Source organism: Alligator sinensis, unplaced genomic scaffold (genome assembly GCF_000455745.1).
Source record: "Alligator sinensis unplaced genomic scaffold, ASM45574v1 scaffold73_1, whole genome shotgun sequence".
NCBI lineage: Eukaryota > Metazoa > Chordata > Crocodylia > Alligatoridae > Alligator > Alligator sinensis.
This window is the reverse complement of record NW_005841838.1, coordinates 1,097,453-1,120,336: the sequence shown is the minus strand read 5'-3', so window position 1 is coordinate 1,120,336 and position 22,884 is coordinate 1,097,453. Positions and strand designations below refer to the sequence as shown.

Sequence of the window (22,884 nt, the reverse complement as noted above, 5' to 3'; positions counted from 1 at the left end):
ATTTTTCTGTTTAACTTACGAAAAGAAATCATAATTGCCTTTTCTGTTTCCATAAATATAGGATGTCTGTCCTGAGTTTTTTATTTTTTCCACAGTGAACAAGCTAGAGTCTTCTTTTGTAATATGGCCTATTTTCTATTATCATTCTCATCATTATTTATATCATTGTAGCCCTTATGTCCTAGTCATGGACTGGGACTCCATCATGCTTCCTGTATATTTGCTTCTCCCCTTTATTTCTTAAGTGTGCTGCTGATTCTGAAACGTGGTGTCAAAAATAGAACTCATGCAACCAGAAGAGACCTGAATAATGGCAAGTACAGGAAATAAATACCTGACTTGTTTTATATGAAGCTCTGGTTTTGGGTTGAGTTTTTTTGTGGGGTGGGGAGGGTTGCAAGAAGCATAACTTGCTTGTTACTTCATTTGTTATCCAGTAATAACCTCTATTCTTCCTGCTTTGCCAGTTATTCCTTCATTGCATGCCAGTCTGATAATTCTTTGAGCCATGTTATATATATTCTCCTAGTTGTGTGTTTTACAATAGCTGCATCCAATCCAAGTGCCTCATTTTTTCAAATGTCAAGTAGAAAGACATAAAAATCCAGGCTTACCATTTCCATTGTTTACTATTTCAAGTAAATTTGAAAGAAACATTCTTGAGTGTACTTCTTTTTAAGTGATCCATGTTGTAAATGTGTAACATGTCTCACAAAGACACTCTCCTGGACCCAGAGGAACACACTTCCACCTTCAACTTCCTCTATGCAACAATGAAGTTTATTTTCTACCTATAGGGACTTTTTACCATCTTTAATTTTTCCTGAGGAAGGGTGTGTGCGCCCAAAAGCTTGCAGAAAAAGATTATTTTTTTTGCAATTTCTTAGTTGGTCTAATAAAAGGTATCGTCTCTAAACCAAGACTTCTAGAGTTTTGCATACCATTTGTTTTATGCTTATTCTAGGTAGGTAAGCATCAACTGCTTTTTTAAGTTTAGTTATTGGCCATGTAATAAAGCTTTATTTGCTGATTTATAATTGTAGCACTTTTTACTTTATTCAAAATAGGCATGTTTGTCCTGTACTGGTAATCCTTGTCTTCCTGTTATCTGGAAATTCACAAAGATGATTATAAGTGGTTCAGATTAGTTTCTTCTGGTCGGTTTTAAAAATTCATTTGCCTTTAGTGTTCAGGAAACATTCTTAGTCTGGAGATCTAACCAAGCAGTTTGTAAAGAATTCATTTTAGAAGCAAATTTGTAACCTGAATGGAAACCAATGTAGTGTAATCCTCAGTCTGCAGGCTGTAGCTCAATTGCTTCTACTACTGCTTGATTTCTGAGAACAAGATGCAGTTGACAGAGCTCTAATCAGTTTTATTGCTGCTATAAAGAACCCTGTGAACAGAGATGAAATTGTCAGGAATCATCCAGCTGGAAAAGCCAATGTACAGTAGCAAAAGCAAGCGCAAAAACTTACAGACCCTAAAATGGAGCCAGGGAAAGGGTTAATGGAAGAAAGATATTGTTCCCCACTTCTCTTCCTTTTCTTTCCCAACAGTAGTTAAGAGCCTCCAGAACAGTGGTTCTTGGGTTATTTTAGACTTGAGGCACCCCTAACAAACTTCTAGCTCTTACTAGTTACTCTGTTTTGACTACAGAGAATTAATATAAAGTAGTTTTTCTGATGCATTGAACTCAAAGACAGCAACGGGTCAGAAAGTTTTTGACATCATGGATTCCGATATGAAATGTCTGGGTTTATCTTGTGAATCATGTTTGCACATCTAACAGTGATAATACACAACAGTGTTGTGTGGCACCCTGGTTGAAAATCACTCCTCTGAAATGTGTAGACACTATCCTTTTCTGCCGCCAGAAACCTGAGAACCTTGCAGATGAGAGAACACTTTCTTTCAGAAGCTGGACAAGGAAACAACTTCATCTTTCATATCACCCTATGACTGATAATATGTACAGAAACAGGCACAGAAACAGAGGGCTTTGTCATTGGACTTTATAGATTTCATAGAATTAGGGCTGGAAGGGACCTCGGAAGATCGAGTCCAGCCCCCTGCCGGCATTTCTGGCTCCAGAAAAGGATAGTGTCTACACATTCTAGAGTAGTGATTAGTAGTTTAATTAAACTATTAAACTTTAGTAGTGGAGTGTCACCTTTCATCTGCCCCTAGGTATTGGGTAAGAACCTGCCCCTAAGAAGTATTTGCCAATTTTTTTTTTTTTAAGTCTTCAGATAGTTCCCTTAGACACTTTTAAGCAGAAATTGGGACCAGAGCAAATGCAATTTTAGCATAGGTTATTTCGGTATTTCTCAGTCCCACTCCCTTCAGACCTGACTCTGTTCTGACTCCTTCCATACGTTGTCATCATCCACTGGGTTCTGATGCTTGATAATTACTTTGCTTTGAGATTTCACAACAAAGTAATATCTTTCCAACCTCTTGCCATAGTATTTGTTTTTTCTATTTATTAAGCAATGGATTTAAACTTACTGTTAACATTCTGTTATTTCTTACATTTTATACTTGTTGCTTTTCTTCTTTTTATCTGTTGTTCATAATATCTAATGTGTCTCTTCCTTTCAGACATTGCCCCTACATGTCGTTGCTATTCTCTTGCATTCATCCCTACAGGGGAACCTCTTAGGCATTAAATTAGAGTTTTTGCTTTTTGTCAAATATATCAAAATGTCTTATTCCTTTATGTTGAGGCCAAGTCTTTCGAAGTTTTGGAAGGATTATAGGCAGATAGTAACATTGCTTATAAGGGATAATAGTCTAAAGATTGTTTGTTCTAGACTGGAAATCCAGCTTGAGCTTTGAGTAATAGTCTAATTTGCCCTAAATTACAGAAGCAAAAAGTAAAAGCAAAGAAAGCATTTAAATTAAATACCACTTTGATGACATAAATATGAAACATTTAAGATTTAAAGAAGTAAACTCTGCTTCTCTTTGGTTGTCCAAACAATATAAATTTGCAGAAACAGAAATAAAGGAGGTAGGAAAACATTCCCATTAAATTCTTCATATTTATATATGCAAATATCCTATTAAATTCTTTGTATTTATATATGCAAATTACTCTTTCCAAAAGTGGTATTTTGATTAAATAAAATTCCACTTACGTAGAATTAAGAGATATCTATCCGTGTTAAATTTGCTAAAAAACATGTTCACATGGATATCTTTATTTTAGTTAAGCATCAATAGACACCGATTCCCCTCTTACACCTATTTTCTCTGTCTGCTGTGTGATAGTAAATGTATTAAAGCATCATGGATCACTGCTGAAATATATTTTGAGCCTGAAAGATGTGAAAGTCAAGCACGTGGAACTGTTTCTTATACTACCTTTGGCTAGAGAAGATTAACTCAGAATAATGGGATATAAATCACTAGTTTTATTGACTGAACCTGCAAGGTGCAGAGCCATCTCTGCTTCTAAAGTTTTGAAGTGAAAAATAATTCCTGCACATTAGAATAGGCAAAGAATTGTGGTAATAGACTCGAATTGGAACTTGGCCAGGATAGCAGGGTTAATGCTTCTGAAAGCTGTAGCTTGGGTAATGAGGGTAGAGAACCACTGCAGAGACCCTTCGTTGGCTGCTGTCTGGAATGATTTTGAAAGGCACTAGTCTGGTAAGTATGATAAACTGAAGAGAGATTGTTGCAGAAAATTCTAGCTCATTTTACATGAGCATTATTGATCTTTAGTTTGCTAGTACTAATTACAAAGTTGAAGCAAAGCTATTCAAGGTTTTTATAACTAGTTAAACTGTTGAATTGGTGGAAGTCACTGCATGCAAGATTTCTTGAAATTCTGTCTTTTTTTTATTTAAGTACATTTAGTTTCTCTTAGATGAAGAATTTGTTAGTGTGTATCCTTCAAATGTTTATAATCAGATTATAAACAGGGCACTCAATTAAACAGAAATATTGCAGTTTGGAGAATGGCAGCATTTGGCCTTCTGTCCAAGCTTTAGCATCTTTTTACAATTTTATATTTCATGTTAAATCACATAAGTTAGAGCAGCCAGGCAACATTTTGCTTCTGTATCTTTACTTTTCATTTTCTCATACATTGTCTGGATAGATAAGGATTGTGTTTTCTTTGGGAACCTGTTCCACAAAGCAATAGAACAAGTATACCAGAATTTAACACTGTTTTCCTTTATTGTCGTCCAGTTATTCTAGTTACTCCCACAGGTATTCATAGATGTTAGGGTCAGAAGGGACCTCAGTAGGTCATTGAGTTCAACCGCTGCCCTGGGCAGGAAAGAGCACTGGGGTCAGACAACCCCAGCTAGGTGCTTATCCAGTTCCCTCTTGAAGACCCCCAACAAAGGGGAGAGCACCACCTCTCTTGGAAGCCCATTCCAGATTCGGGCAATCCTTGCTGTGAAGAAGTTCTTTCTAATGTCCAACCTAAATCTACTCTGTCAATTTGTAGCTGTTGTTCCTAGTTACTCCAGGGTATGCCCTAGTAAATAGAGCATCTCCTATTCCCTGCTGCCCTCCCCTGATGAATTTATAGGCAGCCATAAGATTACCTCTCAGCCTTCTCTTGCAACGGCTGAAGAGATGTAGGTCCCTCAGTTTCTCCTCGTAGGGCTTTGCCTGCAGGCTTCTGACCATATGAGTGGCCCTCCTGAACCCTCTCAAGATACTCCACACCTCTCTCGAAGTGCAGTGCCCAAAACTGGACGCAGTACTCCAACTGCGACCTGGCCAGTGCTGCATAGAGGGGGAGCATCACCTCCCTGGACCTGTTTGTCATGCATCTGCTAATGCATGATAAATTCTGGTTAACCTTGTTGATCACTTCGTCACATTGGCGACTCACGTTCATCTTGGAGTCAACTATGATTCTAAGATCCCTTTCTTCTGCTGAGAAGGTCATTCCCCAGCCTGTAAATGTGTTGATGATTCTTTTGCCCAGGTGCAGCACTTTGCATTTGTTTTTGTTGAACTGCATCCTATTTTGTTCAGGCCATTTTTCCAACCTGTCCAGATCTGTTCCTTACCCTCTGGTGTATTAACTTTGCCCCATAATTTGGTAACATCTGCAAACTTGGACCGTGGAGTCATCTACATCACAGCAGCCTGTCAGTTTATTTAGGAGAATAGAGTATTGTTACTCTTGTAGTATGTAATATTTTTTTACCATTCTAAGCATGTACATACTTTGTTTATTTGACGACTGTCTTTGAGCTCCTTCCTTTTGGGTGTTATGTATTTAGATCTTTTAACCTCCCAAATTGGTCCTTCAGTTTACTAATGATTTTTGTTCTTTTTCCAGACTCCCTCCCCTTTTTGTTTGTATGGCTAATCTAATCAATTTTGTCCCTCTGATCTAGCTGTTGTTGTCACTGCCTGAGCACTTCACAAATGTTAATAAATTGTCCCTCCCAATGCTATGTCACACCTTAGAAGTGTGAGCTTCATTTTACACACTATGAATTTGAGGCACAGGATAATTTAGTTTAAAATCACTGACAAAACCTGTGACTGGGTCAGGACATAAACTAGATCAGTGAGGCTCAACCATTTTAGAGCAGCTGGCCAAGTGCTTGCCATCCAGCTGCAAGATGCGGTACCAATCCCCTCTGTAGATTGGGGGGGAGGGAAGGGAAGAGGGAAACAGCTGACCTCTGGTAAACAGTACTTGCCATAGAAGAGAGAGAGAGTAAGCAAGGAGTGCCTGCTGGAGGGGAGGGAAAAGGGAGAGAGCAGGCAGTGTTGCAGAGAGGACCTGTGAAGGGTGCAGGGCAGGGAATGGACATGCTGTGCTGAGCTGCTCACCAATTAATCCCCTGTGTCATGGGCCAGATCCAGTCCCTTCAGGGGCTGGATCCAGCCCACAGGCTATAGGTTGAACACCACTGAATTAGATCATCTGCCTTCAGTTCATTTATTTGATCACAAGACATTTTATCTATTTTTTTTATTGTTCCACCCCCAAATGAAGGTAGTCTGTTGTCTACCTGCTTTTTGAAGCAGTGGTTCTTCCTACTCTGCCCAAAACTGTATTAACCTCTTTATGACCCTATCCTGTGATAATGTATTGTCTAATTTGCTTTCTATTGCACCTTTTTTCTTAATAAAGCATTCTAAATATATGTCTGTATAGATCTATACTTTACAGTTATTTTTCTAAGGTGTTTCTTATTTCAATGCCTGCTCATACTAAATCCCTTTGGTTTTCTAATATAATTTCTTCAGTGTTCTCAAGGCTTCCCAACTTGGTATAATAAGTGAATTCAGTTAGTATGCCACTTACTTCCCCTTTAAGCTCATTAATGAAGATGTTAAATGAATCTAGCACCGATCCCTGAAGCTGCATTTGACATGCCCCTCTATACACAAGCATACTCTATGTACAATTGTTTATTGCTCTTTTTGCCATAACATGGTTTTAATCTATGTGACTTGTTCATATAAAGCCAAAATAAAGTTGTTCTTGAATAGGCCACAGTGTTGTTCAGACCATCAATCCTACTGTGTTAATTGCATAGATGTACATCGCATGATTGTTGGAAGGTATTGAACTCTTCAGTTTATTTGTTTTTTGTGAAAATAATTAGTAAAAATGATTAGTAGAGTTAATTAGTTTAAAAAAAAAATTTTACATTGTTCTGGAGAACCAAAACTACAGGTAGGTAGTGGTCCTTACAATAAACAGCAGGTTGTTTTGGAGCACTATTTTATTATAAAGCAAATCTGTGAGCAGGATAAAGTGTTTATTGTTCATTTAATTCCGTGCATTTTCATAAGTACTAATTGAGCTAAATGCTTTTGTAGGCTGTTTACATGATGCCCACAGAAGGCGATGACTCATCCAAAAGTGTTCCTTTAGCATTGCAAAGAGTGTTCTATGAACTTCAGCACAGTGACAAACCAGTAGGAACTAAAAAGCTAACAAAGTCCTTTGGGTATGTATCAGAAATTTTAAAATACGTTGTTAGGATGTGGCAGGGCTCTTCCCAAAAGTTCTGTATCATAATGTTTAAAGAAGTGCTTTATTTAAATGTAAGGAAAACTTCTTGTTAGAAAAGTAGAAGTTTCCATTGTTATGCTTCTGTTGTGAATGGTCTTTTTTATCATATTTCCTTTGAGTATAACTGAATATAATTCAGTAATGAGGTCAGCTGACTCGTAGATTGAATGGGAGGTTATTTTATTGAAACCATTGGCCACATACAATAAGAGAGATCTGAACTTTAAATTTATTTGTAATTGTATGATTTGTTTAGCTAAACAATACTGAGATGTGGTTGTACATTTAAATAATGAAAAGGCACATAGAAAAATTAAATGGTACCATTTTAATCTATTCTTACATAAAACAAAAAAATAGTAATTTAACTTTCTGTATCTTTATTTGCTATGCAGTGATGGCCATTGTAAAACATTTTAATTGTGGCTAAGATTAGATTTTTAACGTGTGGATCATATCTGTACTACCAACATCTAATATGCTCTTTTGCCCCTGTTTTTATCCTATTTAACAATTTAAAATGTATTTTTTATATTCCTTCTTTCTAGTTACTGTTCTTTTCCTTTACAAAAACCATGACACTCATCTTTGATTTTTCCGCCTCTGCCTTTTATGCAAAAGTCGAGATAGAAGCTTGAGCATTTACTCTGTCACTATATGCTTGTCTGTTCACATCGTACTTATTTTTTTTTCTCAGTGTATGTTTGGATTATATTTTTAATTATGCTAAGAAATAATAACAAATGTCTTTGTTGCATTGTATTTACCAACTAGCTTTTTGCATTATTGCTTTCTAAATCGGCTATTAAAATAGATACATTTGTGGGTTTTAGAATAGGTTCAGACATTTGTGTGATCTTTTGCATGTAGCTGCAGTCATGCTCTGGGTTTCCATCCTATTTTAACCACATGAAACATTCTTGCAGGAAACTGAGGTCTCTGACCACACACTTTCCCCTGAAGCAGATCAGAACTCTGGGTTTCTCTCACTTAATGTGAATCTGAATCTTAACTTCCATCTAGTCTGTCACGAGCACAGGAAAATGATACATAAATTGTTGCTCTTCTAGAATTCTGTTAACTAGATGTTATGTTAATCAGAATCTCTGTTTTTGTACATGAATCAATATTTTAAATGACAATTTCAAAAAAGATCAGAAGGATTTAAATAGGTTCTTGTATCCTTTAAAAGGAATTGTTCAAAAAAAATTATTGTTAATATAGAAATTTCTGTCACTTGATATTCACCCCTGGGCCTTTTGACTAATTCAACGCTAACAGTACATGAATTTGTTCATGAGGACTTGCCATTTGCTTGTAATTGGTTTTTTTTTGTCGTTGTATAGAAAAGTCTCTTGAATATGTGTGAGTAAAAATACAGGTATAATGTATTTAAAATCCTAGTTAGACATGAATGTTTAAATAGTACCTTGTTCACTCCTGAGATGTAAGATTCCTATAAAAAAAAAACAAAAAACAAAAAAAAACAACAACAAAAAAACAAAAACCTTCCACGTTGCAACTTTACTTCTGATGATAAACCTTTGCTTTCGTGTAATTTGTTGTTTAGTGCCGCATGAAAAGTACCCAGATGGATCTGGATTACTGTATCAGTGTGGTTTTTTTGTTTTTTTTTTCTTCACTGTTCTTCATAAAACAGTGAAGTTTGTCGTGGCGTTATATGGCTTTCTCCTTTTTGGTAATATAATAGCAGGATTTTTTGCTGGTTATGCTGGAAGTAATTTAAGAATAGATATTTATTAGTCTATACAAGGAGCCTGCCAGGAAGAACACCTGCTACCTAAATCCTTAACTTGGATTTTTGCAGCAGAATGGACTGAGGTACCTTGGGCCAGGGAAAGCTTGTTACAGAGACACCTACTTTTTCTTAGTTACCTTCTTGGTTTTTTTGAGCCAAGGTGGATAAAAATCAATTATTTATTTTTTTTAATTGAATTTTTTATTTAAATCAGATTTTTTTTTTAAGATGCTTTTCTTGAAAAACAAAAATAAACCTATATAAAGATGGTTTTAATTTAAGATGCATTAAAGCTCAAATATATCATCATGGAATAGGGATTATAACCTCTAATTGTATACTATTTGAGACATTATATTCATGTAACCATTTTTAGAAGTTTTATAAATAGGTCACAACAGGCCATGGACTATATTAGGGGCCCAATCTTATGGGGTTCCCAGAGTCTCCCCTATAGATTAGTAAAGATTAAAGAAAATCACTCTACCTACTGGGTGTCAGTGCTCAGTCTAGAAGATCCCATTAAGCATCTCTGTGATGCTTAGTTTCAGTTCTCAACCTGGAGTTGTTTCCAGAGATAATGTCCTTGTTAACAGCAGTATATGGAGACGAGAGAGAACAGACTTGTTTACCTACCCATCAGTCCTCTTGTCACTCTGCAACTTTGTGTACAGAGTCAAGCCCTTGCCTCTCTCTAAAAGTACGGAGTTTCAAGAAGCTAAATGAATAAAGGATATCAAACGACAGGAATGCACTTTTTATACAAAACTAGGATGAAACTGAGGCTTCCCAACCAATGATTTAAATGATGATTGAAATTGATTTGATTTAAATCAAATCCACCTTTGTTTTGAGCCATGATTTGCTCCTTCTGTTTTGTTACTTGACCCAGTATATTAGTCCTTCTTATCCCCTCTGGTCCAGTATGTACTTAAGAGAATATGTGTGTAGATTAGGGGCAGAGGGCTACTTACCAAGTTTTGGCAAACTGTCGAGGGCCTCGCCCCTGACAGGTGCCCCACCCCCTGGTCACCATCTTGGGACCACAAGTCCTGCCCCCTGACCTGTGTCACCAGAAGTCCCTCCCCTTGCCCCTGGAAATACTCCTTTCAGCAAGGGGTTTTGCCATCTTGGAACCAAAAAAATACCAAATTATATTCTAAAAAGTGAACATCTACAACATTCATTAATTTGATTTCAAATAATATTTTTGTCTTGATTTACATGAGTTTGTGTACTATACATAGGGGTGATGGCACAATAGCTTAAACGAAGTCTTACGCTTGTATAGGTAGGTGTTGGGGGGTGGATTTTCAAAAATGCAGCGTTTTGACATAACTACTCCTGTGGTAGCACTACCTTGAAGGCTTCAAAATTCCATTCCTTTAATATTTTTCCTTGCGCAGTATAAAAGAGTATTTATCTGTGAGTGCTGCTTTTCTTCAGAGGAAAATAATCAGCTGCCATTACAAGTTTTTCAGGGGGGGTTTAATGCTATATCCAAATCTTCACCTACCTTGAAACTGGAGACGGTAAAATAAGATGAAGATGTTAAGTATTAAGGGGACTGGTAATTGAACAAAAGAAGCAGCACGTGTCTCCTTTGGTAGAATGAGTTTATATGGAACCCTTGCTGGAAGATTTTTGACACACATTCAGGTTTTTTCGTTACTACATAGCTGCCACTTCCTTTTGAAATAATTATGCAGAATGTCCTCTGACTCTTAATTTATGCTCTTGCTCTATAAATGAATTCTCAAACTATTTTATGTCAAATTTCTTCTCTTTAATAATACAGTTTTTATTATTGTCTTTCTTGCAAAGGTGGGAAACTTTAGACAGCTTCATGCAACATGATGTACAAGAATTATGTCGAGTGGTATGTTTTGCATCATCTCTTATACACAGGATGTTGGTGCATATTATCAATATAAAACATTTAGCTAAATTCTTATAGTACTGATATTGATTTCCCCAAAATTAGGGTAATCCAGGCCTTAGAGTTCCTTCTTGCATTATATTTTCCTCCATAAATATAAAATTCACTTTATTGGACTTGTATTCATTTTGGATGTGGTGCCAGGAGGCATTTTATAAGAAATAAACTCTGCATGTTTCAAAACTTCTATTCTGATGGCATTGCAAAGGTATTTCCTCCAAATAACATTTAAAGGTGACCCAACAAGGATAGATGAAAATGGTGAGAGAGTGTTGGGTGCCTTTCTTTCACTGTTTCTTTTTAAAATTAGAATTGTAAGTTCTTTTTGACTTGAGACTAACTAGCTTTTCTAGTCAAGGGGTTAATGCAAACTAAACAAGTGAGAGTTTTCTTAAGAGTGGAAAGGGATTCATAATCAGACTCTTTAAACCTGTTTGTGAAAGGCTATCTAATTACAGTGAATAGAAGTTCTTGTTTAAAATTATTGCTCATTAAAATATTATTTAATGTGCCTGAAGTGAATTCCTTAGAGCTCTTGGTAGTCCTCTGAGAAATTAGGGAAAACCAGACTACATTCTTGATGTTTCTAAGATTTAGCACCTCAACCCTGTTTAACTTTTCAAACCAGCAGGAAGCAAGCAAAAGCACAATTCTGAGTTTTAAATCTCTTATAGATAACCTTTATGCTACCTATACTTATGCCATCTGTTTGGTTTTCTTTTCAAGAAGGAATAATAATTCTTATTTCACAGACATTAGAATTGGCAGTTGTATGCATTGCAGGTGACTGCATTTGTTGAGAGAAAAAGAATGTTCCAAGTGTACAGAGTATTTGGTGCTGCAGTGATGCCTCCCTAATTTTTTAAAAGCTCTTTAAATATCAGAGAAAATTGCCTGGAAATAATCCCTTAAAAATACTTGGGGAAGAGTATTCTAATGTGATAGAAGCCTTAATCTGTCTGTCCATAATGCTTTATTTGCACTCTGATTGGTTTTCTGAAACAACCAATCAGAGTGCAAGCATTCGGACAGGAGCTGGCGGCCATGCTGCCATGATGGTGCTGAGGCAGCAGCAATCTGAGGCAACAGCGGCGACAGAAGGATGTGGGGGGCAAGGCCCTGGCTCCGGCTGAAGGTGGTGGGGGGATGGAGGGGGAGAACCGATGCAGCCCTGGTCCTGGCCATTAGAGGGGTGGGAGGGACTGGCCCCGGCCCAAAGCGGCGGAGGGGAGGGGGGAAACGGCCCCAGCCCAACCCAACCCAAAGTGGCAGGGGCGGGGAGGGGGAAGCAGCCCCTGCCAGTGGGGGAAAGGAGCAGACTTAGGCCTCTGTCCCCACCTGTCATTCACGGGCAATTTGCTAGTTTAAAAGAATAATAAAGAAGAAAAGCCAGTTTCAGGTGCCTAATATTTTGTGTTCACAAGAGTGGCACAAGAAATAATAAAACACAAAAATTTGATCAATAAATTAAAATGATTTATTAATGCGGTAATGAAATGCATTCAGAACACTATAGAATTTTGGCCTGTATAACTACACATTTATCTTTTTTTTCTTTCAGTTGCTTGATAATGTGGAAAATAAAATGAAAGGCACGTGTGTAGAAGGCACCATCCCTAAATTATTTCGAGGGAAGATGGTGGTATGTATTTAGAGAGCTAATTTTTTTTTTTAAATGAATGATGTTGGTATCCTTTGAAATCCTACTTTTTTTTGTTTGCAGTCTTATATCCAATGCAAACACGTAGACTATCGATCAGAACGAATAGAGGATTATTATGACATCCAGCTAAGTATAAAGGGAAAGAAAAATAGTAAGTAATGCATATTTTTGTACTCGCAGACTAACTTAAATACAGTGGGCCTGAACTTTCATTAGTACTCACTGATTTTAAATGAATTTGTGGGGGCTTGGAAGATCAGGACCTTTGATTTCATAGGCTTTTATACCTAACAAAAAGGTTTTCTTTTTGGAGAGATCTTGCTTGGATTTTTTCCTCCTCCCCACCCCTCCCCATTCCCATGTCCCCTGTCCACCCATTCCCTTTCTCTCTTTATTATTAGGATCATATTGTAAAACTGTCTTTATGTGTTATGAGATTGTGTTTATTGTGATGTCATAATGTTCTGTAATACCCTTTATTAGTAGCTTCTGAAATGCTTCTAATATCGCATAGATTATAAATTAGAAGAATAATCAGCAAGTGCAGGCTAACTTTAAGGAACATGGATTCTTATGTTCAAATGACTATAATAATAAAAACTAAGAGACGAGCTAACCGATTTCAAGCAGTACCTCAATCCTTTTTGATTAGTTACACAAGCAAATAATGGGCATATAAGGGAAGGAAATATGAAGACAATTAAAGAATTATCACAGTAATTTACATGCTAGTTTGATTTAAGAAACAATTATGAATTTAATCTACAAAAGCATAACAACTAGTTGATTTTACATCTGTCAGAGTTTTTTGTCTGTATTTATCCCTTCTATTTGTCCCAAATATAATCCTGTTTATACTCAAAGTTCTTAATAAAGAGATTTATTTACTGTACAGAGGCAAGTGTTCAGTTAAACTCGGGTCAGGAGTAAGATTTTACAGAAGACTCCTAGTTTTCTCTGTGTTGTTTTTGCATAGTTGCCTCTGCCTGTATTAGTAAATGCCTATTTTGTCTTCCTCTTTCTCTTAGTATTTGAGTCCTTCATTGATTATGTTGCAGTAGAACAGCTGGATGGTGATAACAAATATGACGCAGGAGAACATGGTTTGCAGGTACTGTCTTTAGACTTTTATGTTAGGTTTTCTTTCCAGCATCCTTATAAAGAATTTCCAAATGGAGCTAGGTATCTTTCTTAAGATACAGACTTCAGTTTAAACCACAATGCAGCTTATCTTTAGATTGCTCTGAACTAACACCAAAGAAAGGATTGTAATGTTCATTTAAACATACATTTTTCCTTTTCAACTGGATTGGACGTTCATTTTTTAAATTAAATACAAGGGTGAAAGTAAAAATGCCTACGTAAATTACTGACATTTTGCAAGCATAGTGCTACTTTTTGTCAATAATGGCCAAAAAAGTTAAGGAAAAATATATAAGTGCTCTTACAGTGGTAAAGCATTGCAGCCTAACAGTCTGTGGCTTATTCATTACACTCCTGCCATTCCTGGTGGGCTGAAACCAAGTCTTCAGATATTACAGGTCATAGATTGTAAGGGGCTGGAAGGGACCTCGCAAGATCACCAGGTCCAGCCCTCCTGTACTGAGCAGGAAAGACAACAGGGGTCACGTGACCCCAGCGAGGTGACCAGCCAATCTCCTCTTGAAGATTTCCAGTGTAGGTGATTGCACCACCTCTGGAGAGAGTTTATTCCAGTCTGGGCACCCTGACTGTGACACAGTTTTTCCTAGTATTAAGCCTGAAATGATCTTCAGGAGTTGACGGCTCACGTTCATACTATGGTCTATTATTACCCCAAGGTCCTTTTCAGTCGTACTGCTAGTCAGGCGCCATCGAGCCTGTAAGTATGTTGGGGGTTGTTCGTCCCCAGATGGAGCACTTCATGTTTCTCAGTGATGAACTTCATCTGGTTCCGAGACTGGCAAGTTGGGCAGATGTCTAGGTCTGCCTGTATCTGCAGCATATCTTCGAGCATGACCACGCTTCCCCATAACCTGGTGTGGTCTATGAACTTGGCCAGTGAGCTCTTTACCCTCCCATCCAAATCATTGATAGAGATATTGAAAAGCATTGGACCAAGCACGGACCCCTTGGGGACACCACTGCCCACTTCTCACCAGGATGACACAGATCTGTTCATTAGAATTCTCTAGGTCCTACCCCGCAGGCAACTTCCTACCCAGCTGACTGTCAAGCAGTTAAGCCCGCCATCCTCCAATTTTCCCATGAGAACATCAAGGGATACCAGATCAAAGACCTTTTCGAAGTCTAGGTATACAATGTCAACCTCCTCTTTCTTATCCAAGTGGCGAGGTACCTGGTCGTAGCAGGAGATGAGATTAGTAAGACAAGACCTGCGGGCGATGAAGCCATGCTGGCTGTCATTCAGAATCCTATCTTCTGCAAGCATATTGCACAAAGACTCCTTGATGAATTTTTCCAGAATTTTCCCAGGGATAGAAGTTAGGCTAATTGGCCTGTAGTTGCCTGGGTTCTCTCTCCTCCCCTTCTTGGGAGATGGGCACAACAGTGGCCCTCTCCCAGTCTTCAGGGACCTCCCCTGAGCACCACGAGTTTTGGCAGAGTTTCACCAGAGGTCCCACGATGACTTCGACCAGCTCTTTCAGCAGTCACCCGGTCCTGCTGACTTGTAAACGTCTAACTTTCCTAACTGATCATGCGCCAGCTCATCATCAACAGTAAGAAGGTGGTCATTCACACCATGCCCATTCTGAACCTTATCTAGTATGATTTTCCCATTAGTCTGGTGAAATACCAAAGCAAAGTAGTCATTCAGGAGTTCAGTTTTCGCCTGTGTGTTGGTAGCCAGCTGTCCTGAGTTGTTAAGCAATGGTCCCACACTTCCATTTGTATTTCTCCTGTTCCCTACATACCTAAAGAAGGACTTCTTATTGTCCTTAATTTCTGTTGCTAGTTTAAATTCAGTCTTCGCCTTAGCCTTTCTGATCTGCTCCCTACAAGTGTGGGCTGTTGTTGTATAGTCCTCCTTGGGGGCTGTCCCAAGCTTCCATTGTTTGTATGCCTCTCTTCTTTTTCAAGAGGACCATGATATCCCTATTAAGCCAAGAGGGCTTACCAGCCCTTCTGCCACCTTTCCTGTGCAGGGGAATGGACTTCTTTTGTGCTTCAAGGATTGTGTCCTTGAGGAATGACCACTCTTTGTGCACTTATTTCACCTTTGGTCCCTGGTCCCACAGAGTTTCCCCTACTATTGCCCTGACTGAGCCTGTTGAAATTTGCTTTTTTGAAGTCTAAAACTTCAACCCCGTTAGCTGATTTTCCTGCCTTGTGATGGATAGTAAATGTGATAGTTTCATGGTCACTGTTGCCCACACTACCCTCTATATTCAAGTTGCTCACCAGATGGTAAGCCTTGGTCTCCTTTGGCTAAAACCAAGTCTAGGAGAACATTACTTTTGGTTGGCCCATGCACTTCCTGAGTCAGATAGACCTCTTCAATACAGATCAGGAAGCAACATGACCAATCTGACTCAGCGAAGTGTTCCTCCCAAGAGATGTCTGGGTAATTGAAGTCACCTGTGATGACCATGTCCCATATGTGCACGACCTTTGCCAGTTCTCGAGAGAACTCCAGATCGAGCTCCTCCCCCTGCTTTTGTGGTCTGTAGTATACACCTAGTTAGGTCTCTCGCTGCACCCCCTCCTTACTTCCCCCTCCCCCCCCCCCCCCCGGTAGTTTGACCCAGAGGGTTTCAAGCCACTCTTCTGTGGAGCTGATGTTGGCCTCCAAGGAGGTGTACTGCTCCCACACACAGAGAGCTACACCTCCACCTTTCTTCCCTACTCGGTCCCTTCTGTACAGGGTGTAGCCCTCTATGGCTACATTCTAATCATGTGAGGAGTCCCACCAGGTCTCCGTAATCCCTACTAGATCATAATGCCCACTGAAGAGTAGGAGGGCTAGCTCCTCCTGCTTGTTCCCTACGCTCCTGACATTAGTGTACAGGCATCTGACTCTTCCAGTTGAGACCCTTGATTTCCTGTCATGATGAGGGAGCCAAGTTCTTGCTGACTTTTCCATTTTCCCTGCTAAGTAAGGTCTCTTAGGGGTCATGAATTCATCTGAATTATCTTAAGCTGCTAGCCCCAGTGAGTAAAAGGAAAAGCTACTTTGTAAGGAGAGCCTCTTTTAACTCAGTAGTCTTCAGCCACAACTGGATCAGTCTTCTTGAATTTGTTTCATTCATAGACAGTTTGATCATTAATTCTTAGTCCATTGCAGTATTGCAACAAATGCACCTTATTTGTGACTGGTTTTAAATTAATTGGCTTAAAGTGCTATTATAGTAGGAGGCTTGGAAATGATGGTAGCAGCAGCAAGACAAGCATGGAAAAAACAATATAATATCCTTCTTGTCGCTTTCAATCCACTGCGTAGTGTGGACAAAAATCCATAAAGTATAATTAAGTCAGGCAAAAACCTTCAGTTAAAAATTGGATAGATAAAGTTAATGTTGGACTACTTGTTGTTTTTTTTCCAAATTACAGGAGGCAGAAAAGGGTGTGAAGTTCCTGACATTACCTCCAGTGTTACATCTACAACTTATGAGATTTATGTATGACCCTCAAACTGACCAAAATATTAAGATAAATGATAGGTAACACTTTTTAATTTTTTTTGATTCTCCTTTTCTGAAAGTGTGAATTTTTTGAAAGTTTCTAAAAGTCTGGTTTCAGGGTTTCCTATTGACTGCATCCAAGGGAAGGGCATGAAGGTACATGGTGCTGGTGGTTCTTGGAAAATAATGTTGATTTGCTACACTGATTTTTAGTGTTCTGATTTGATAAATTCTGATTTAAGTATTCATTTGTAACCATTTACTGAAATATGACATAAGTGACCAGTTCAATTGGGTTTTTTTTGTTTTTCAGTGCTGCCCACTATATTTTGAACCTTCCTTATACCACCAAGTTGTGATATTCTAGTTATAATTTTGGTTTTAAAACTTAACAGATTGCTAGAGTAACAACAAATAGGGCTGCTATCCTCATTCTTTCCCCCCCCTCACTCCTTGTGCTCCCCAACCTCACCAGTGGACTGTGTCTGTATAAGTAGATATGAACTGGAAAAACTCTTTTGTGACTTTGTGGACCTGGGTTTAATATGAGTCAGGTATACTTTCTTTATTCAGTGATTTCTGGGCATTTCAGCTTCATTGTTTGAAATGGATTTGCAGTATGTACCCAGTTTTTCAGCATAAATTAAGAAGGAAATTGAGTTTAATTAGAAAATGTGTGCTGTTGTCTGTTTTAAAAATGGCAATATAATTCCAGTCTAAAGTGGGAGAACCATAGTCAATAGCTGCAAACTTTTAGCAATCCCATGTTAGAGGGGTAGAGGCAGGATTGGGATTGGGTTAGTCTGATGTTGTTTGCATTTAAAATGTAAAAGTAATTTCATGATTAATTTGAAATTATTCTGGTTTTACTCTCTGCAAATAACACTGAAGTTGGCCCTGAGTGTACATAAATACTTCTAATATATGTAAAACATTCTTTTTTGCTGTTCCTTTAAAATTAAAGTAGCACTATAATCGTGAGTTGTTCAGTTGATTTAGCTTTCATTAAGGCTAAGTACAGACAGTCAAAGCCTGAGTCTGAATCAGTTCAATCTTCACAGGTTAGTCTAAATTGCATAGATTGAACCGATAAGCAGGTAACCAGACATTCACTTTTGATTCCAGAAATACAGCCAAATGTCTGCAGTGGCTCAGACCAGAAGCCAGGAGGCACTAGAGCATGCCTCCCTGGTTGGCTGGAGCAGGCAGCTTGGGCCCAAGCTAGCCCACCCACCCGGCGAGGTGGGGTTTGCAGGGAGGGACATAGCATGCGGGGGGGGCTGTGTTTCAACTTGAATCTGGAGGAGATTTTGGACAGATGTTCAATAAACCAATTTAACCTAAATCAGTTAAGTCTGATACAGCGGCCATCCAAGTTTATCTTAAACCGGTTTTAGGCATTTTGAAAACAGTTTATGCACACTCAGCTTCTGTTGTATTACAGATTTCAGCTGGTGTCTTATCAATTGTATTGGTTTGTACATAATTCTGTCCCTAGCCTAAATAAATTTACTGAAAAGTGTAAATGCACTTCACCATAAAAGTATTATTCTGTATTAACTACAGTGAACTTTTTTTAAAAATTAGGTTTGAATTTCCTGAGCAGTTGCCACTGGATGAATTTTTGCAAAAAACCGACCCTAAGGATCCTGCAAATTACATCCTTCATGCAGTACTAGTGCACAGTGGAGATAACCACGGTGGACATTATGTTGTTTACTTAAATCCTAAAGGGGATGGCAAAGTAAGTATTGAAAGAGCAATGGGTCTTCTTTGGTGACTTGTAGAGGGAGCTTTTGAGGTGCTTGAAAGTTCTTTAGTGGATCATCTCTAAAAACCTGAAACTGAGATATCCATCTGATGTATACATACATCCTAGGAACTTTTTCATTTCTTAAGAGTGGAGATAATATGTTCTTTGGAGGGGAATAAATAAATTTATTTTTAATACTTTCTGAGAAGAGATTAAGTTGTTTCTCACCCTGCTTCTGAACGCTTGGGAAATGTTTTGTTGTTGTTTTGTAGTTATTTGTATCTTTTGCTCTCTAGACTGAAATTGAGATTTGGAAATGCTGGGGTTACTTGCTTTTTTAAGAAGAGCAGGTTCACATTTATCTGTTCTTGACTTGTGGCCAAAGACTTTTTGGGAAATTATCTAGTAACATACATGCATAGTAGGGCTTCAACAGAAAATATTAGTCTATGCAGCAGGGGAAGGTTGCCCAGAATCTTTCTGGATGTCTTTACTTGCCTGAAATGCATGTATTCAAATTTTTATTGTTTTTGAAAAAATTATTTTGGTTCCTTTGGATGTTCTCAATAGCATGGGATGCACTATTTTGATGGTTTGATATGAAGTTCATAGGCGAAGTATGTTTTCTTTTAAGATTTCTACTCTATATTTGCACATAAATAGTTTGAGTAGTTGTTTGTTTTTAGAAGTAAAAACATATTTTTGTGTATTTGCTGATCTCTGTATTTTCCCTTTTATTTTCACAACAGATAATTTACAAGTGAAGATGAAATTTTGAGATATTTTATTTCATTGTTGTCAAAGTATGGTGAAATTTTATAAGTAGCAATGGGACACTTTGCACCACTTGTTTTTATTTCCTTTTACAAAATAAATTGGCATCAGGGATTTCATGGTAGTAATGAAGTATAATTTGATAGCAGAACATAGAAGAGCAAGGCTGGAAGGGACCTCAGGAAGTCCCCTTGCCCAAAACAGGATCATTCTTCCCTAAACCAACCTGCCCTCAGTAGCCTCTTCCAATGCCTGACCATCTTTATAAGAAAGTTCTTCCTAATATCTAACCTAAATTCCCCATATTGTAATTTAAGACCATTGTTTTTGTCCTGACTTCTGCAGCCACAGAGGCTAGGGACAGACATTCAAAAAACCTGAGCCCAAATTGATTCAATCTTTGCAGGTTAGTCTAACCTGGGTAGGCTGAACTGGTTTGTAACCATACATGCATTCCCTCTGGACTGAGAAAATAGAGGCACATGCTTGCACTGGCTCAGGCTAGAAGCCAGAGGCACTAGAGCAACCCTCCCTTCCTTTCCACATGGCTGAGCTGAGGGAGGGGTGGGGAGAGGGGCATGGCCAGGCCCAAACAGGATCCTCTGATTAGAGAGGGGTTCCTCCTCCCCCACCTTGCTGCTTCTGACCAGCCCAGCAGGGAGTTGATAACAGAGCATTTAGCACCCCATCAAGAAAACAAAAGTTTCATTAGTTCAAGCTTTCCTTAAACAACTTTTTCCAAGGCAGAAAAGGAGGGACATTACCAGCTGACCTGTTGATTAGCTCCAAAAACCTTAAGCGGACTGTCCTGTCTGCTTTTGTCCTATTTGCTTTACACAGACACCTCTCAGCGTTAGCTACTATACCACATGCTGGCTATGGTCCCTTCTGTGGGAGGGGGGGAATCCCTGCTTGAGCAGGGATTGGTGAGGGGGCACAGGGAAGCCAGGCAGATGCTGCTGTGCTGCCTGTCTCTGCTGGAGCTCCAGCTAGGGAGCAGAGGGGCAGGGCTGGGGGACTCTGATTTAAGTTAAACCAGGAAGTGGTCTGGGACAGATATTGCATAAACCAGTTTGAGCCAAATCAGTTTTGTCTGATATTACATTCAACCAGGTTTATCTCAAACCAGTTTCAGCCATTTTCAAACTGGTTTATGTGCACTGAACATCTGTTTTGTTACAGGTTTAAACTAGTTTGTGATCACTTAAACCGGTTTATGGGTAATGTCTGTCCCTAGCCAGAGAGTAGTATCTCTGTTCTCTGTATAAGTCTTCAAATACCTGAAGGGTGGTTATCTGTTATTTTAATAGATTAAGGCAAATACTTTGAATAATTGAGTAGGGATTTTTGGTTTTTAACATAAAACACGCTCAAATATCTTATCAGTAAACCTTCAAAGATGTATTCTGAGTGAAAATAGAAAGTAGTGACCATTATCCTGACTTCGCTTGGATACTTAAAAAAATTCTGTCTCTGAAGAAAAAGCCATGTTCCAGTTGCTTAAAAAAACTAGAAAGAATCCTAGTCCTGGCATAGAATAAATCTGTTAAATTTGAGAACCAGTTGAACAATTTTTATATTAAAATATTCATTTTTCCCCAGTGGTGTAAATTTGATGATGATGTTGTATCACGATGTACAAAAGAAGAAGCAATCGAACACAATTATGGTGGTCATGATGATGACTTATCCGTGCGGCACTGTACTAATGCTTACATGTTGGTTTACATCAGGGAATCAAAATTAAGTAAGTACGCAGCAGTGTGTATGTGTGTCGATTCAGATAATGAAATGAGGTGATGCAGAATATGAACTCTCGTTGTCACCCTAAATTGTCATACTTTTGCCATATGTTGGAACTTCAGAAACTGTGGAACTTCAGAAACTGCATGAGGAGGTTGAGCTGTCTCCCATCTCCAAAATTCCATGTTTTTAGTTGGCATAATATTGTCTTAAATATACAATGTATGACAAACTTTCTTTGGAGTTGCTTTCACGAATCATAGAAAATTAGGTTCAGAAGGGAGCCGAGGAGGTCATCTAGTTCAATCCCTTACTCCAAACAGGACCATCCCCAGCTATATCATCCCAGCCAGGGCTTTGTCTACCCTGCTTTCTACTAGCCGGGGCTGTGCTATGAATAGAAGGACTGTGTCCACATTATTTTTAAACAACTAAGCCTCAGTGACAAGATCTGTTTCGTATGTATCTCAAGATTGAATGTCATTAACTATCAAATAGGCAATGTTTTTAATTAAAAGACGGGTGGGGGGGAGCCCGTCTCTGGCATAGTGTTGCCCCAGGAACAGTCATAAGTATATATGGAAATATTGTTGGATTCTTTTAAATGATATCACAAAATTGACTGTCTTTTGGAGGTGAAGTTTTGCAACCTGTCACAGACCATGATATTCCTCAACAACTAGTAGAACGGCTACAAGAAGAAAAGAGAATAGAGGCTCAGAAAAGGAAGGAGAGGCAGGAAGCTCACCTCTACATGCAAGTGCAGGTCAGCTTCCAAACTAACTTCCACTTTGAAATTTGAAATTTAGTATTATTTTGAAAAAATTAGAAGTCTAGAAACCAGGTATATTATAAACATAGACATGGTTTGGTGCAGTCTTCCCATCTGCTTGCAAGTATATTTACTCCTATCCTTGGGTATTTGGGGGGGGGGGTGTACATTCAAAGGGTTGGTCCATTTGAGGGTTTTTTGTTTTCTTTTTACTTGTAAGAATAGAACTTTGAATGGCTTTTTCAGGGAAAATTAAAATCTTAGATAAAATGAACAGGACTTTGAAGGCAGTGCTTGAGCAGTTACGTACATCACCTTCATGAATTACTTTTTGAAATGTGAATACTGTATTTTTCTCACATATAGCATACCCCAAAATATAATACATACCCTGTTTTTGAAAGGAAGAATGAAGAAAAGATTTTTTTCCCCAGAGTTATGGCTGCATAGAGCAGGGACAGAGCCTGATCTTTACCCCTTGCCCTCCCTTTCCTGTTTAACTAGAGCTGAGACCCTAACTGCTCCTGAAAACTGGTACCCATGGGTGGGTCTGTGATTTTGAAAGTAAAGGTTCTCCGAGGCTGTGAAATGGGATGAAACAAACCAGGTGCAACTAGTGAACAAGAGAGTTGCCCTAAGAAACGTTAGCTTGATTACTGGAGCATCAAAACCTTTTAGAAGGACACATGAGTATTAACACCTCTGGTTAAACAACAGTGAGTTATTAAGTCAATTGATTCCCTCAGCTGTCTGAGTAGTAATTCAACAGCTGCTACACTGTGAAGGAGGAATCAAAGCCAGGGTGCGCTGACCCATGCAGAAAAGCAACTTCTCCGCATAAAAC

General features: G+C 38.6%; 1 protein-coding gene across 2 annotated transcripts in view; it reads left to right on the top strand.

Annotated features, from left to right (window-relative positions):
• The window catches only part of USP7 (ubiquitin specific peptidase 7), a 59,899-nt gene that overhangs the window by 18,263 nt on the left and 18,752 nt on the right, over nt 1–22,884 (top strand). Inside the window, exons 6-14 of one of the 2 annotated variants that reach the window (XM_014519799.2) lie at nt 6,820–6,950; nt 10,599–10,653; nt 12,275–12,355; nt 12,437–12,527; nt 13,405–13,487; nt 16,928–17,037; nt 18,586–18,742; nt 21,128–21,272; nt 21,904–22,034. In XM_014519799.2, coding sequence (XP_014375285.1) covers nt 6,820–6,950; nt 10,599–10,653; nt 12,275–12,355; nt 12,437–12,527; nt 13,405–13,487; nt 16,928–17,037; nt 18,586–18,742; nt 21,128–21,272; nt 21,904–22,034 — 984 coding nt within the window. Of the gene's footprint in view, nt 1–6,819; nt 6,951–10,598; nt 10,654–12,274; nt 12,356–12,436; nt 12,528–13,404; nt 13,488–16,927; nt 17,038–18,585; nt 18,743–21,127; nt 21,273–21,900; nt 22,035–22,884 lie in introns of both variants that reach the window. The other variant, XM_025203145.1, reaches the window with a different exon arrangement.